A 13158-nucleotide genomic window follows, 5' to 3' on the forward strand; every position below is an offset into this window, starting at 1 on the left:
ACTCATTCTTCCATAAGAGATTTAAAGCTGTACACGATCAAGTCAATTCCATCAGTCCATCTGTAAATTCAAATTCTATATCAAATCGTAGTCAAACTGAAGACATCACACAAGAATGACAGAAATTTGCAGTGCTGTCTGACAGTGTGACAACTGGTGCCCTTTCATCAAGTAACCAGTAAAGTGCCACAACGTTTTATTAACTCAAATCGAGCATTATTATGATTGTTCATGACAATTCTTGTTCATAACAAAACTACAAGCCCCCTACCAGAGCGGTAATAAATCTCTAACTGAAATTAGGAACAAACTTGAAAGAAACCATAAAAATTGACGGGGCTAATCTCTAATGAGAGCCATTTTTGTGTGCAGAGAGCGGGGCTGGAAATGTTCAAATCGTGAGAGCCGGGACATGATCATGGTGCTAACGGACGGGGACATTAACGACGGTGTCACTGACGGTCAGGAGCTGGTGCGTCAGGTTAGACAGGCCATCCGGGAATTGGAAATGGAGGGAAACCACTTCAAGAAGGATCCCAGCCTGACCATCTCCACCGTAGTAACTGGTAACAACGTGTCCGACGCCGTCTACATGCTGTCCAAGACCTGTGGCAATGACGCCTTCTTTTACATCGAAAAGGACAGTGATATACTGGAGATTGGCGCCCTGATGCCCGTGTTGCTCCGGATGAACTCTGTGGCTAACAGTATCTCTGTACAGGCAGAAGCTCTGGATCCCGCCGAGTTACTGCCCAAACTGTGCGGTCACGAGTACATGGCACACCGACCACACGAGCGAGATGACGAGATCTGTTACTTCCTTCACGACTTGGGCCTGGGAATGTCAAAGCATCTGCTGATCGTCTTAGACAAGGAATCCGTCATGTGTGAGACTGACATGAACGCTGCCGTGCTAAGGGTCAAGGTGGAATATCTCGACGCAGTGATGGAGAAGCACACCTTCACCCACGAGGTCATGCGCAGCGAGTTTGAGGATCCACAAACACAGCAATCCCTTGCTGTAAGCATCCAAGACATACGGCGAATTTCTCAGCTGGCCTTGCGGCAGGTGGCTGAAGACGTGAGGGAGGAGAAAGGCAGCAGGGCTGTAGCCCACTTATTACAAAGCATTGAGGAGGTAGAGACGCACGTGGAAAACCACTGCCAAGAGCTCCGTGTAGCCTCTGAAAAACAACAACTTACTAATTTGGCCCAGTCCGTGACCGCTAATCTAGCTAACCTCATGAGAGTGATCGAAGACTCGCAGAAAACTACCGGCAATAAGTGGGCTGCTGTGAAATCCGTGTCCTCGGCCATTGTCAGGGAAGCCCCAAGTGCCACAAGACTGTTGGGTCAGCAAAACGAACAAACGGGAAACACAGTCATGTCACGTGAGGTCAGTGAGATGCGCAGAATGATCAGAGACCAGTACGCAAAGAACGGCGTCAAGTCTGCTATATTCTACGATTTTGATGTCACCATGATGGAGTTTACAAACAGTCTGCAACGCGGAGTACGTCTGCCACGTTACCCGGAAGTGAATCCAAGCATCACTTCCGCAGAAGGAATGACCGACCAAACGCATTCCGAGCCTGCTTCAGATGATCTTTACGTGTATTCTTCTCAAATGACAAACAGCTAGACAATGTTCTCTTGCATTACAGCTGCCCGAGGTTACTGTTAATCGTCACGCATAACCACACGTAGTCGAGACTACATTACTTGCCTGCGACAGAGACGTAGGCCTGTAGGGGAAATGCATAATAATGGAGGGAGACATGTGCCTGATAATACCCAGACATTACCGTACAACAGAACAATCTCTACAGCATACTTATAACTTAAATGTCAACAAAGGGTACCTAGTTTTGGTTTTTGGTCGTCTAGAAGCGGTGATTTGTATGAATTAATATTTTTTTATAGAAAAAATGCCCCACCCTTCCTCTTTATTTCCTGCTTGAATATATTCTGTAGGTGTGACCTAAACGACAAATTCCCTGATGCCCAGAAGTTCCGGATACAAATGAAGATGGAGGAGTGATCCCGGAGCTAATCAATGCTACACAACTATAACGGCAACTACATTTGTAGAACTCTGTAACCTTTTTCTCTAGCCTCATGGGGTATTTGCCATTCCCATTGGTAACATGGAATTTCACGTGATAATCTACAACTGCCGGACACTGTCGTGTATACGCTCTTCTCGGCAGGAACAAAAGAGGCTGTATACATGTAAGGGATGTTGTAACTCTTCTCGGCAGGAACAAAAGAGGCTGTATACATGTAAGGGATGTTGTAACTCTTCTCGGCAGGAACAAAAGAGGCTGTATACATGTAAGGGATGTTGTAACTCTTCTCGGCAGGAACAAAAGAGGCTGTATACATGTAAGGGATGTTGTAACTCTTCTCGGCAGGAACAAAAGAGGCTGTATACATGTAAGGGATGTTGTAACTCTTCTCGGCAGGAACAAAAGAGGCTGTATACATGTAAGGGATGTTGTAACTCTTCTCGGCAGGAACAAAAGAGGCTGTATACATGTAAGGGATGTTGTAACGTTTAGGTGCATATGTCCTTGTTTATTATATTTGTGACGCCAGTCCGTCACTTCGAACTTAGTTAGGTCCAGCTTTTTGAAAGTTGTAATTTTTGTTATTTCTGCATATCAGGTTCAAGTAGAATTCTTCACTTGAAGGAAGTCTGTGTTCATGTGATTAATGGAAGATGTTAAACTTTATAACAAACGTCTTTGCGGTTTACTGCCTCTAGGACAATTTGGTTGACATGTACCCATGATTCTATTGCTCAGTGTCAAGTTATTAGGTTATGCTATTGGGACAACGTTAGGAGACATCCCGGTAGGGTCCTGTCAGCAACTATAGGCAACATTTGGCATCTTTCTGACTCTCTGTGCCACCTGTGTGCGGTGACCAACTCCATGGGTATATAAAGGTGCTAAGTGTTGTTCTGATATGCTTGTCTTCTCAGGTCTTTCTGACTCTCTGTACCACCTGTATGCGGTGACCATCTCCATGAGTATATAAAAGAACGTCAGTCCCGAGTTTTGGAGTCCTTTTATTCCACGTGCTTTACATACAGTTTCATCTATAATATCATCCTTCGATACGTGCTTTTTCCACATTCTAATATGTTATATTCGTTTGCAAAACGCTGTTTGATGAAGATTGAAATCAGATTGAATTTATTGGCTTATTGTACGTTCCTCAACTATTCTGCATATATTTGTCTTCACAGTCTCCGTCAGTAAAAATTAAGGCTGCCGACTGATGACACTGTCTAATGTGTCACACTAAGTTGCCTAATGTGTCACACTAAGTTGCCTAATGTGTCACACTAAGCTGTCTAGTGTGTCACATTAAGCTGTCTAATGTATCCCACTAAGCTCCTTAATGCGTCACATTAAGCTGCCTAGTGTGTCACAATAAGCTGCCTAGTGTGTCACGCTAGTTGCATAGCGTGTCACATTAAGCTGTCTAGTGTGTCACATTAAGCTGCCAAGTGTGTCACACTGTATATCTTGTATAAGCGCGTACAACGCCACAAGTTTATGTACACATGTACTGGCTGCGCCCATACCACACGACACTTGATCGATGTTCGCTGTCAATACAAACTGACTTTATTACATATTTTGGCGACGAGGATGGGATTGGTGCTATAGACTGTTCTATCGATGGCTTCGCGCGGAAAAATCGAGGAATTCAATGAAAAGGTGAGCGGCAGTTGGACTGAATACATTGAACATTCAACATTACATTCAACATTACTTCATAGCTAATGACATTGAAGATGGACGGAAAAAGGGTTCAATCCTACTCAGTGTTTGTGGAAGAAGGACTTATAAAGGCATAAGGAATTTAGTTGCACCTGAAAAACGTGGCAAATAAAGGTTTAAGCTCGTTGGTGATCACCACGAGCCTCCGCCGTCAGCGTGCGTTCATAGATGCAAATTCAACAGCCGAATGAGGGTACCGGGCGAGTCAGTTGCTGTGTTTGTGTCTGAATTCCGGGCGAGTCAGTTGCTGGGGTTGTGTCTGAATTCCGGGCGAGTCAGTTGCTGTGTTTGTGTCTGAATTCCGGGCGAGTCAGCTGGTGTGTTTGTGTCTGAATTCCGGGCGAATCAGTTGCTGTGTTTATGTCTGAATTCCGGGCGAGTCAGTTGGTGTGTTTGTGTCTGAATTCCGGGCGAGTCAGTTGGTGTGTTTGTGTCTGAATTCCGGGCGAGTCAGCTGCTGTGTTTATGTCTGAATTCCGGGCGAGTCAGTTGGTGTGTTTGTGTCTGAATTCCGGGCGAGTCAGTTGGTGTGTTTGTGTCTGAATTCCGGGCTAGTCAGTTGGTGTGTTTGTGTCTGAATTCCGGGCGAGTCAGTTGGTGTGTTTGTGTCTGAATTCCGGGCGAGTCAGTTGCTGGGGTTGTGTCTGAATTCCGGGCAGGTCACTTGGTGTGTTTGTGTCTGAATTCCGGGCAAGTCAGTTGCTGGGGTTGTGTCTGAATTCCGGGCGAGTCAGTTGGTGTGTTTGGGTCTGAATTCCGGGCGAGTCAGTTGCTGTGTTTATGTCTGAATTCCGGGCGAGTCAGTTGGTGTGTTTGTGTCTGAATTCCGGGCGAGTCAGTTGGTGTGTTTGTGTCTGAATTCCGGGCTAGTCAGTTGGTGTGTTTGTGTCTGAATTCCGGGCGAGTCAGTTGGTGTGTTTGTGTCTGAATTCCGGGCGAGTCAGTTGCTGGGGTTGTGTCTGAATTCCGGGCAGGTCACTTGGTGTGTTTGTGTCTGAATTCCGGGCAAGTCAGTTGCTGGGGTTGTGTCTGAATTCCGGGCAAGTCAGTTGCTGGGATTGTGTCTGAATTCCGGGCGAGTCATTTGCTGTGTTTGTGTCTGAATTCCGGGCGAGTCAGTTGCTGCGGTTGTGTCTGAATTCCGGGCGAGTCAGCTGCTGTGTTCGTGTCTGAATGCCGGGCGAGTCATTTGCTGTGTTTGTGTCTAAATTCCGGGCGAGTCGGCTGCTGTGTGTCTGAATTCCGGGCGAGTCAGCTGCTGTGTTTGTGTCTGAATTCCGGGCGAGTCAGTTGGTGTGTTTGTGTCTGAATTCCGGGCGAGTCAGTTGGTGTGTTTGTGTCTGAATTACGTCGACTTTCTAAACATTGTGACTTTGGACGATCTCTACATGAAATGCTCAGAGATAGGCTGATATGTGGAGTGAAAGATGACAGAATACAAAGAAGATTACTGTCGGAGCTCCAGTAGTACCAGTAGTGAAAAGTAACAAATCTATCCGTAACTGTTAATCAAGTTTCCAAATTGGACAGCTGTCCAATTCCAAAGACTGAAGATTTTTATGCTACACTTGGTGGTGGACAGAAGTTTACGAAGTTATACCTGTCTCAAGCCTACCCACAAACGTTACTGGACGAAGATTCTAAAGTTTTCACTACAATTAACACTCATAACGGCTTATTTCAGTATAACCGACTACCATTTGGGATGTCCAGTGCACCTGGAATTTTCCAGAGGACGATGGAAAGTCTTCTTCAAGGCATTCCACATGTGTTAGTATGCCTAGACGACATACTAACAACTGGGAAAGATGATTCTGAACATTTTGGATCAGGTTTGTTCACGCCTCAGTAAAGCAGGAGTTCACCTGAAAAGGAACAAATGTTTCTTCATGGTAGATGAGGTTGCCTTCCTTGGTCATCGAATCACTAAGGAAGGAATCCATCCATTGGACGACAAGATCCAAACTATTCATGACGCACCATCACCTAAAAATATCACAGAACTGAAATCTTATTCAGGACTTCCGAACTATTATTCCAAGTTTTTGAAGAACCTGTCAACAGTATTGGCGCCACTGCATGAGCTCTTACGTAAAAACGTAAAGTGGCATTGGGGTAAACGACAGGAGGACGCTTTGCTTACGTCAAAAAGATTGTTAGAGTCTTCAGATGTGTTAGTCCATTTCGACCCAAGCAAACGCTTGGTATCTGATGCGTCACCATACGGAATTGGGGCAATACTCTCTCACAAAACGGCAGACGGAACAGGCTGGCCCATTGGGTTCATGTCGCGCACGCTCTCTACAGCAGAGAAAGGGTATTCCCAGCTGAGGAAAGAGACCTTATCCATCGTGTTTGGAGTAAAAAAGTTTCATCAATTTCTTTATGGGAGACATTTTACCATAATGCGTGACCACAAACCATTACTTGGACTGTTGCAAGAAACCCAAGGGAATACCAGCCATGACAGCAGCACATATTCAGCACTGAGCTGGTCTACAGATCTGGTAAATCAAATGCAAACGTAGGCGCTTTAAGCCGTTTGCCACTTCCTGATTCATCGGGTGGTGAAAATCCACCAATCCCGGGACAGAACATTTTGCTCATGGAACATTTGGACATGTATGGACCTGTAAACCCAAAACAGATCAAGTCCTGTACTCAGCGAGACCCAGTGTTGTCCAGAGTACTCAAATTTGTTCTCCAGGGCTGGCCAGGTAAATACCAGAAAGCAGACCCACAACCGTTTTGTATAAGACGGACAGAACTCAGTGTACACAATGGGGAGCACGTGTCATTGTACCCCCCACAGGGACGTCAACAGGTGATACAGGAACTTCATGTAACTCATCCAGGGATTTCTCGTATAAAAAACCTGGCCAGAAGCTATGTGTGGTGGCCTAAGATGGACACTGAACTCGAAAACATAGTCCGCAGATGTACAGAGTGTCAATTACACCAGCGTACACTACGCGAAGCACCATTACACCCATGGGAAAGTCCGGGATGACCTCGGTCCAGAATTCACATCGATTATGCAGGACCATACATGGGGAAAATGTTTCTCCTAGCAATAGATTCCTATACGAAGTGGCTGGAAATCTTCCCAGCTAATGGATCGACTAGTAGTTCCACCATTGAGAAACTACAATGTTTTGCCACCCGCGGTCTACCGGATCAGATTGTGTAGGATAACGAGACCAACAGGAATTCACAAGACAAAATGGAATTAACCACATCTTGACTTCCCTATCACCCAGCAACAAATGGGCAAGTAGAGCGAGCTGTTCAGTTCTTCAAAGGGACTATGGCGAAGATAAAAGGTGGTTCCATTCAGGACCACCTGAATCAGTTACGTTTTCAGTATAGAAACACCACAGACCACAACAGGCTTGTTACCTGCTGAAATGTTGATGAATCGTAGACTCAAATCCCGACTGAACGTATTGCATCCAGATATTCAAAGATGCACTGGCGAGAAGCAACAACAGCAAAAGACATGCCATGATCGACATGCGAAAAGTCGCACTACACTGGAAAACGACAGGGTCTATGTTTGCAATTATGGCAGAGGAGAGAAATGGATACCAGCAATTGTGCAGGAAAAGACAGGACCTTTGTCTTACCATCTTCAAACACCAGACGGACGAATCTGTCGTCGACACCAGGACCAGATTACACTTCGCATTGATATCATCGATGACAATGCTGTATACGTGCAGCAACAGCCATTCCCGGAGAATGTTCCAGATGTTGTGGAGAAATCGTTTCCTACATCCGTGACATCAACAGACATCGACATCAACTGCGGTAGCTCTCTTTGTGACAGTCATGTGGAGACTAATAATGTTCCAGAGATAACACCGATCTCTGAACCAGTGCAACCTACCTTCCAGAGGCAGAGTGAGCCAGTATTGATCGTTATCCTTCACGTGTTAGTGAATCACCCTCTTACTTGAAAGACTATGTTCAATGACTCGTAATTGTAGACGTTTGAATTTCCTTTCGGTAATTGTTCATGACAAAGAATTACATGTACTTTATGTTACACCGATACAAATGGTTCTACTGAGACTGTGGGTAATTAACTTTGTGTCGGGATATTCCCAGTACGAGCAGTACCGATGAACATGTATATTATTTCCATATTAACCACTACGATTTCTAATGTTAGATTTTTTCCATGTTAACATTTCCACTTAAGAGTAATTCTTTACTAAAGGTGGAGGAATATAATATCTTGTATAAGCGTGTAAGCGCCACAACAGTTTATGTACACATGTAGTGGCTGTGCGCATACCACGACACTTGATTGATGTTCACTGTCAATACAAACTTTATTGTGCCTTTTGCATACGAAGCCTTGTGTGACTTCATTACACGCACTAAGCTGCCTAGTGTGTCATGCTAAGCCGCGTATTGTGAGGGGAGAAATTTTTCATGTGGTGCCAGGTAAAGGAAGGGGATTTCCTCTGGGGTGAGCGAAGGGGAGGTGATTTTCTCTGTCAGCGAAAGGGGAGGGATTCCATCTGGTGTTATCGAAGGGGAAGGTATTTTCTCTGTCATCTATGGTAAATTGAATTCCTCTGGCGCTCACCAAAGTTAAGGGATTTTCATTGGTGTCAGCCAAGGTCAACAATCACCTCTAGTGGCAGCCAAGGTCAGGCGATCTCCTCTGGTGCCAGCCAAGGTCAGGCGATCTCCTCTGGTGCCAGCCAAGGTCAGGCGATCTCCTCTGCTCCCACTGAATGTAATGGGAATTTTAGTAAAGATGAGGGAATTTCCTCGGTACCAACCAATGTAGAAGGGTTTTTAATGGTGCCAGCCATGCTGAAAGTGTGGTGCTAACAAAAAATGGGGATTATCTGTGATGCTAGCCAACGTGAGGGGATTTCCTCTGGGGTCAGTAAAGGATTTCTCTGTCTGTACATAGGAGAGATGGGTGAAAAAGGGGTCAAATATGGCACGTCACATTTTCCAGACTATAAATGATGTCTTAAGCTTTGAGAAATCGGCTGGTATCAATACATGCACGTTAACTGTTATACCCAACAAAAAACATGATTATATCATATAGTTTCTTTAAGAAAACATAGCCCCTGTTTATCACATTGCCGAGGAACACCGGGATAGCCATGAAGTATGAGGCAAAGTGGGATAGCCAGTGTGGGGCGAAGTGGGATAGCCAATGTGGTGTGAAGTGGGATAGCCAATGTGGGGCGAAGTGGGATAGCCAATGTGCGGCGAAGTGGGAAAGCTAATGTGGGTTGAAGTGGGATAGCCAATGTGGGGCGAAGTGGTATATCCAATATGGGTTAAAGTGAAATATCCAATGTGGTGTGAAGTGGGATAGCCAATGTGGGTTAAAGTGGGATAGCCAATGTGGGGCGAAGTGGGATAGCCAATGTGGGGCGAAGTGGGATAGCCAATGTGGGGAAAAGTGGAATAGCTAATGTGGGTCTAAGTGGGATAGCCAATGTGGGTTGAAGTGGGATAGCCAATGTGGGGCGAAGTGGAATAGCCAATGTGGGGCGAAGTGGGATAGCCAATGTGGGGAAAAGTGGGATAGCTAAGGTGGGGCCAAGTGGGATAGCTAATGTGATGCGAAGTGGGATAGCCAATGTGGGACGAAGTGGAATAGCCAATGTGGGGCGAAGTGGGATAGCCAATGTGGGGAAAAGTGGGATAGCTAATGTGGTGCGAAGTGGGATAGCAAATATGGGGCGAATAGGGATAGCCAATGTGGGGTGAAGTGGGATCGCCAGTGTGAGGCGATATGGGATAGCCAATGGAAGCGAAGTGGGATAGCCAGTGTGGTGCGAAGTGGAATAGCCAATGTGGGGTAAAGTGGGATGGCCAGTGTGGGTTGAAATGGGATAGCCAATGTAGGGCGAAGTGGGATAGCCAATGTGGCTATCCCACTTCTATAGGCAATGTGAGGTGAAGTAGGACAGCCAGTGTGATGAGAAGTGAGATAGGCAATGTGGGGTGAAGTAGGATAGCCAGTGTGTTGCGAAGTAGGATAGCCAATGTGGGGTGAAGTGGGATAGGCAATGTGAGGCGAAGTGGGATAGCCATAGAGAGGTGGTGAGGTAGCCAATGTGTTGCGAAGTGGGATAACCAGTGTGAGAAGAAGTGGGATTGCCAGTGTGAGGAGAAGTGGGATAGCCAGTGTGAGGAGAAGTGGGAGAGCCAGTGTGAGAAGAAGTGGGATAGCCAGTGTGAGAAGAAGTGGGATAGCCAATGTGAGAAGAAGTGGGATAGCCAGTGTGAGGAGAAGTGGGATAGCCAGTGTGAGGAGAAGTGGGATAGCCTGTGTGAGGAGATGTGGGATAGCCATTGTGAGGAGAAGTGGGATAGCCAGTGTGAGAAGTGGGATAGCCAGTGTGAGGAGATGTGGGATAGCCAGTGTGAGGAGAAGTGGGATAGCCAGTGTGAGGAGAAGTGGGATAGCCAGTGTGAGAAGTGGGATAGCCAGTGTGAGGAGAAGTGGGATAGCCAGTGTGAGGAGAAGTGGGATAGCCAGTGTGAGGAGAAGTGGGGTAGCCTGTGTGAGGAGATGTGGGATAGCCAGTGTGAGGAGAAGTGGGATAGCCAGTGTGAGGAGATGTGGGATAGCCAGTGTGAGGAGAAGTGGGATAGCCAGTGTGAAGACATGTGGGATAGCCAATGTGAGGAGATGTGGGATAGCCAGTGTGAGAAGAAGTGGGATAGCCAGTGTAAGAAGAAGTGGGATAGCCAGTGTGAGAAGAAGTGGGATAGCCAGTGTGAGGAGAAGTGGGATAGCCAGTGTGAGGAGAAGTGGGATAGCCTGTGTGAGGAGAAGTGGGATAGCCTGTGTGAGGAGATGTGGGATAGCCATTGTGAGGAGATGTGGGATAGCCAGTGTGAGAAGTGGGATAGCCAGTGTGAGGAGAAGTGGGATAGCCAGTGTGAGGAGAAGTGGGATAGCCAGTTTGAGAAGTGGGATAGCCAGTGTGAGGAGAAGTGGGATAGCCAGTGTGAGGAGATGTGGGATAGCCAGTGTGAGGAGAAGTGGGATAGCCAGTGTGAGGAGATGTGGGATAGCCAGTGTGAGCAGAAGTGGGATAGCCAGTGTGAGGAGATGTGGGATAGCCAGTGTGAGGACAAGTGGGATAGCCAGTGTGAGGAGATGTGGGATAGCCAGTGTGAGGAGAAGTGGGATAGCCAGTGTGAAGACATGTGGGATAGCCAGTGTGAGGACATGTGGGATAGCCAGTGTGAGGAGAAGTGGCATAGCCAGTGTGAGGAGATGTGGGATAGCCAGTGTGAGGAGAAGTGGGATAGCCAGTGTGAGGAGATGTGGGATAGCCAGTGTGAGGAGATGTGGGATAGCCAGTGTGAGGAGAAGTGGGATAGCCAGTGTGAGGACATGTGGGATAGCCAGTGTGAGGAGATGTGGGATAGCCAGTGTGAGGAGAAGTGGGATAGCCAGTGTGAGGAGATGTGGGATAGCCAGTGTGAGGAGAAGTGGGATAGCCAGTGTGAGGAGATGTGGGATAGCCAGTGTGAGGAGATGTGGGATAGCCAGTGTGAGGAGATGTGGGATAGCCAGTGTGAGGAGAAGTGGGATAGCCAGTGTGAAGACATGTGGGATAGCCAGTGTGAGGACATGTGGGATAGCCAGTGTGAGGAGATGTGGGATAGCCGGTGTGAGAAGTGGGATAGCCAATGTGAGGAGAAGTGGGATAGCCAGTGTGAAGACATGTGGGATAGCCAGCGTGAGGAGAAGTGGGGCAGGAAATATATGAAACCGAATTAATAAAGAAATAATTTGTTCGAGTTGTATTTTTGTAATTTCTGAAAGTTCCAGAGAATAATTCAGGAAACGGAAAGTAGCCCTAAGTAGACCGACCATAATCGGTTTATAAGGAACTAGTGGCCCAAGGTTCAATCCTATAGGTTAGGCCTAACAAAAAGAAAGCAACAAAGAGAAAAGCCACTGATTCCTGGCTTAGAAGCACTAGACAAGGGACGACTGAAAGCAGTCCTACGGCTGACAAATGACTGAGTGAAGAGCAATCAAGTCAATCCATCAAAGACAGCCTTCAAGCATCAACTGATTAGACCAACAGCGGATAAACACTACTTTCTTCACTATGCATGTGGGAAATGAGACGCAGCGCATGTTAAGCCAGTTTCAAACCATGTCGATGTCATTATATAAACGCCATGATTTCATGTGTCATTTAGGATGCGTGACGTTTCTACGGTTACTTTTGCACGGGTTAAATACTACCCGACCCTCATGAAGGGCACCGGAATGAACTATAAATATGTTACTCTCACAGTGCCCTCTTATTACTTCTTCATCTCAAACAGGACTGTACCGTTAAAACTTCATGCATGGCATCTTGGTAGAAGGCGCAATAGACCTCAAGTAAGCCCCATTCTCTCGGCCCCACTCACTGACCAGGAACATCGTAAGTAATAAGAGGTGCTTGCCTTACATTCTATTCCAAATACGCAAGGTGTGGGTTCAATACTAGCCCACGATGTCACTGCTCCAGCGGCCTAGTTTGCAAATAAGCAGACAATGACGTTCGTATGGCCGTATTGCTATTGCCTTACAGTAAGAGGATATCGAAATGGTCTTGAGTAGCGGTATGGAGTTCAAAACATTTAGATACATACACAACTGAATATCCCACCTTTTCTCAATTCATATTTATTTAATTGTATATAATGTTGTCAAGATTACCTTTTTCTCATTGCTTTATTGATATTATTTTGACCGAAAGGGTAAATAATGTACCGATAAAAATGTATGTAGGCTCTATATACCTCTATATAGGACTGAACATGATCAAATTTGCCCATTCGGAAAACTCTCCACGTTCTAGATGTTAAATACAGTTTAAGCAGGCCTGGGCTAACTTTTAATTTTGGGTAAGATGTTGTCCCCGAGTAACAGTAAATACGAGCCATATCTTGAGACCGAATTTAATTTCGAGCTAACAGGCCTCATTGTGCACAGCGGTGTGGGCCTCAGTGTGCAGAGCGGTGTGGACCGCAGTGTGCAGAATGGTGCAGACCTCAGTGTGTAGAGCGGTGTAGGCTTCAGTGTGCAGAGCGGTGTGGGCCTCAGTGTGCAGAGCGGTGTGGGCCTCAGTGTGCAGAATGGTGCAGACCTCAGTGTGCAGAGCGGTGTAGGCCTCAGTATGCAGAGTGGTGTAGGCTTCAGTGTGCAGAGCGGTGCAGGCCTCAGTGTGCAGAGCGGTGTGGGCCTCAGTGTGCAGAGCGTTATGGGCCTCAGTGTGCAGAATGGTGCAGACCTCAGTGTGCAGAGCAGTGTAGGCTTCAGTGTGCAGAGCGGTGCAGGCCTCAGTGTGCAGAATGGTGT

General features: G+C 46.5%; 1 protein-coding gene across 8 annotated transcripts in view; it reads left to right on the forward strand.

Moving 5' to 3' along the window:
- LOC135468235 (uncharacterized) overlaps positions 1 to 4164 on the forward strand; it is a 38623-nt gene extending 34459 nt beyond the window's left edge. For all 8 annotated transcript variants that reach the window (XM_064746371.1, XM_064746374.1, XM_064746375.1 and 5 more), the window contains one exon: positions 373 to 4164. In XM_064746371.1, coding sequence (XP_064602441.1) covers positions 373 to 1642 — 1270 coding nt within the window. In that variant the 3' untranslated portion in view covers positions 1643 to 4164. The remainder of the gene's footprint in view (positions 1 to 372) is intronic.
- The last annotated feature ends 8994 nt before the right edge of the window (positions 4165 to 13158 follow it).

Source organism: Liolophura sinensis, chromosome 6 (genome assembly GCF_032854445.1).
Source record: "Liolophura sinensis isolate JHLJ2023 chromosome 6, CUHK_Ljap_v2, whole genome shotgun sequence".
NCBI lineage: Eukaryota > Metazoa > Mollusca > Polyplacophora > Chitonida > Chitonidae > Liolophura > Liolophura sinensis.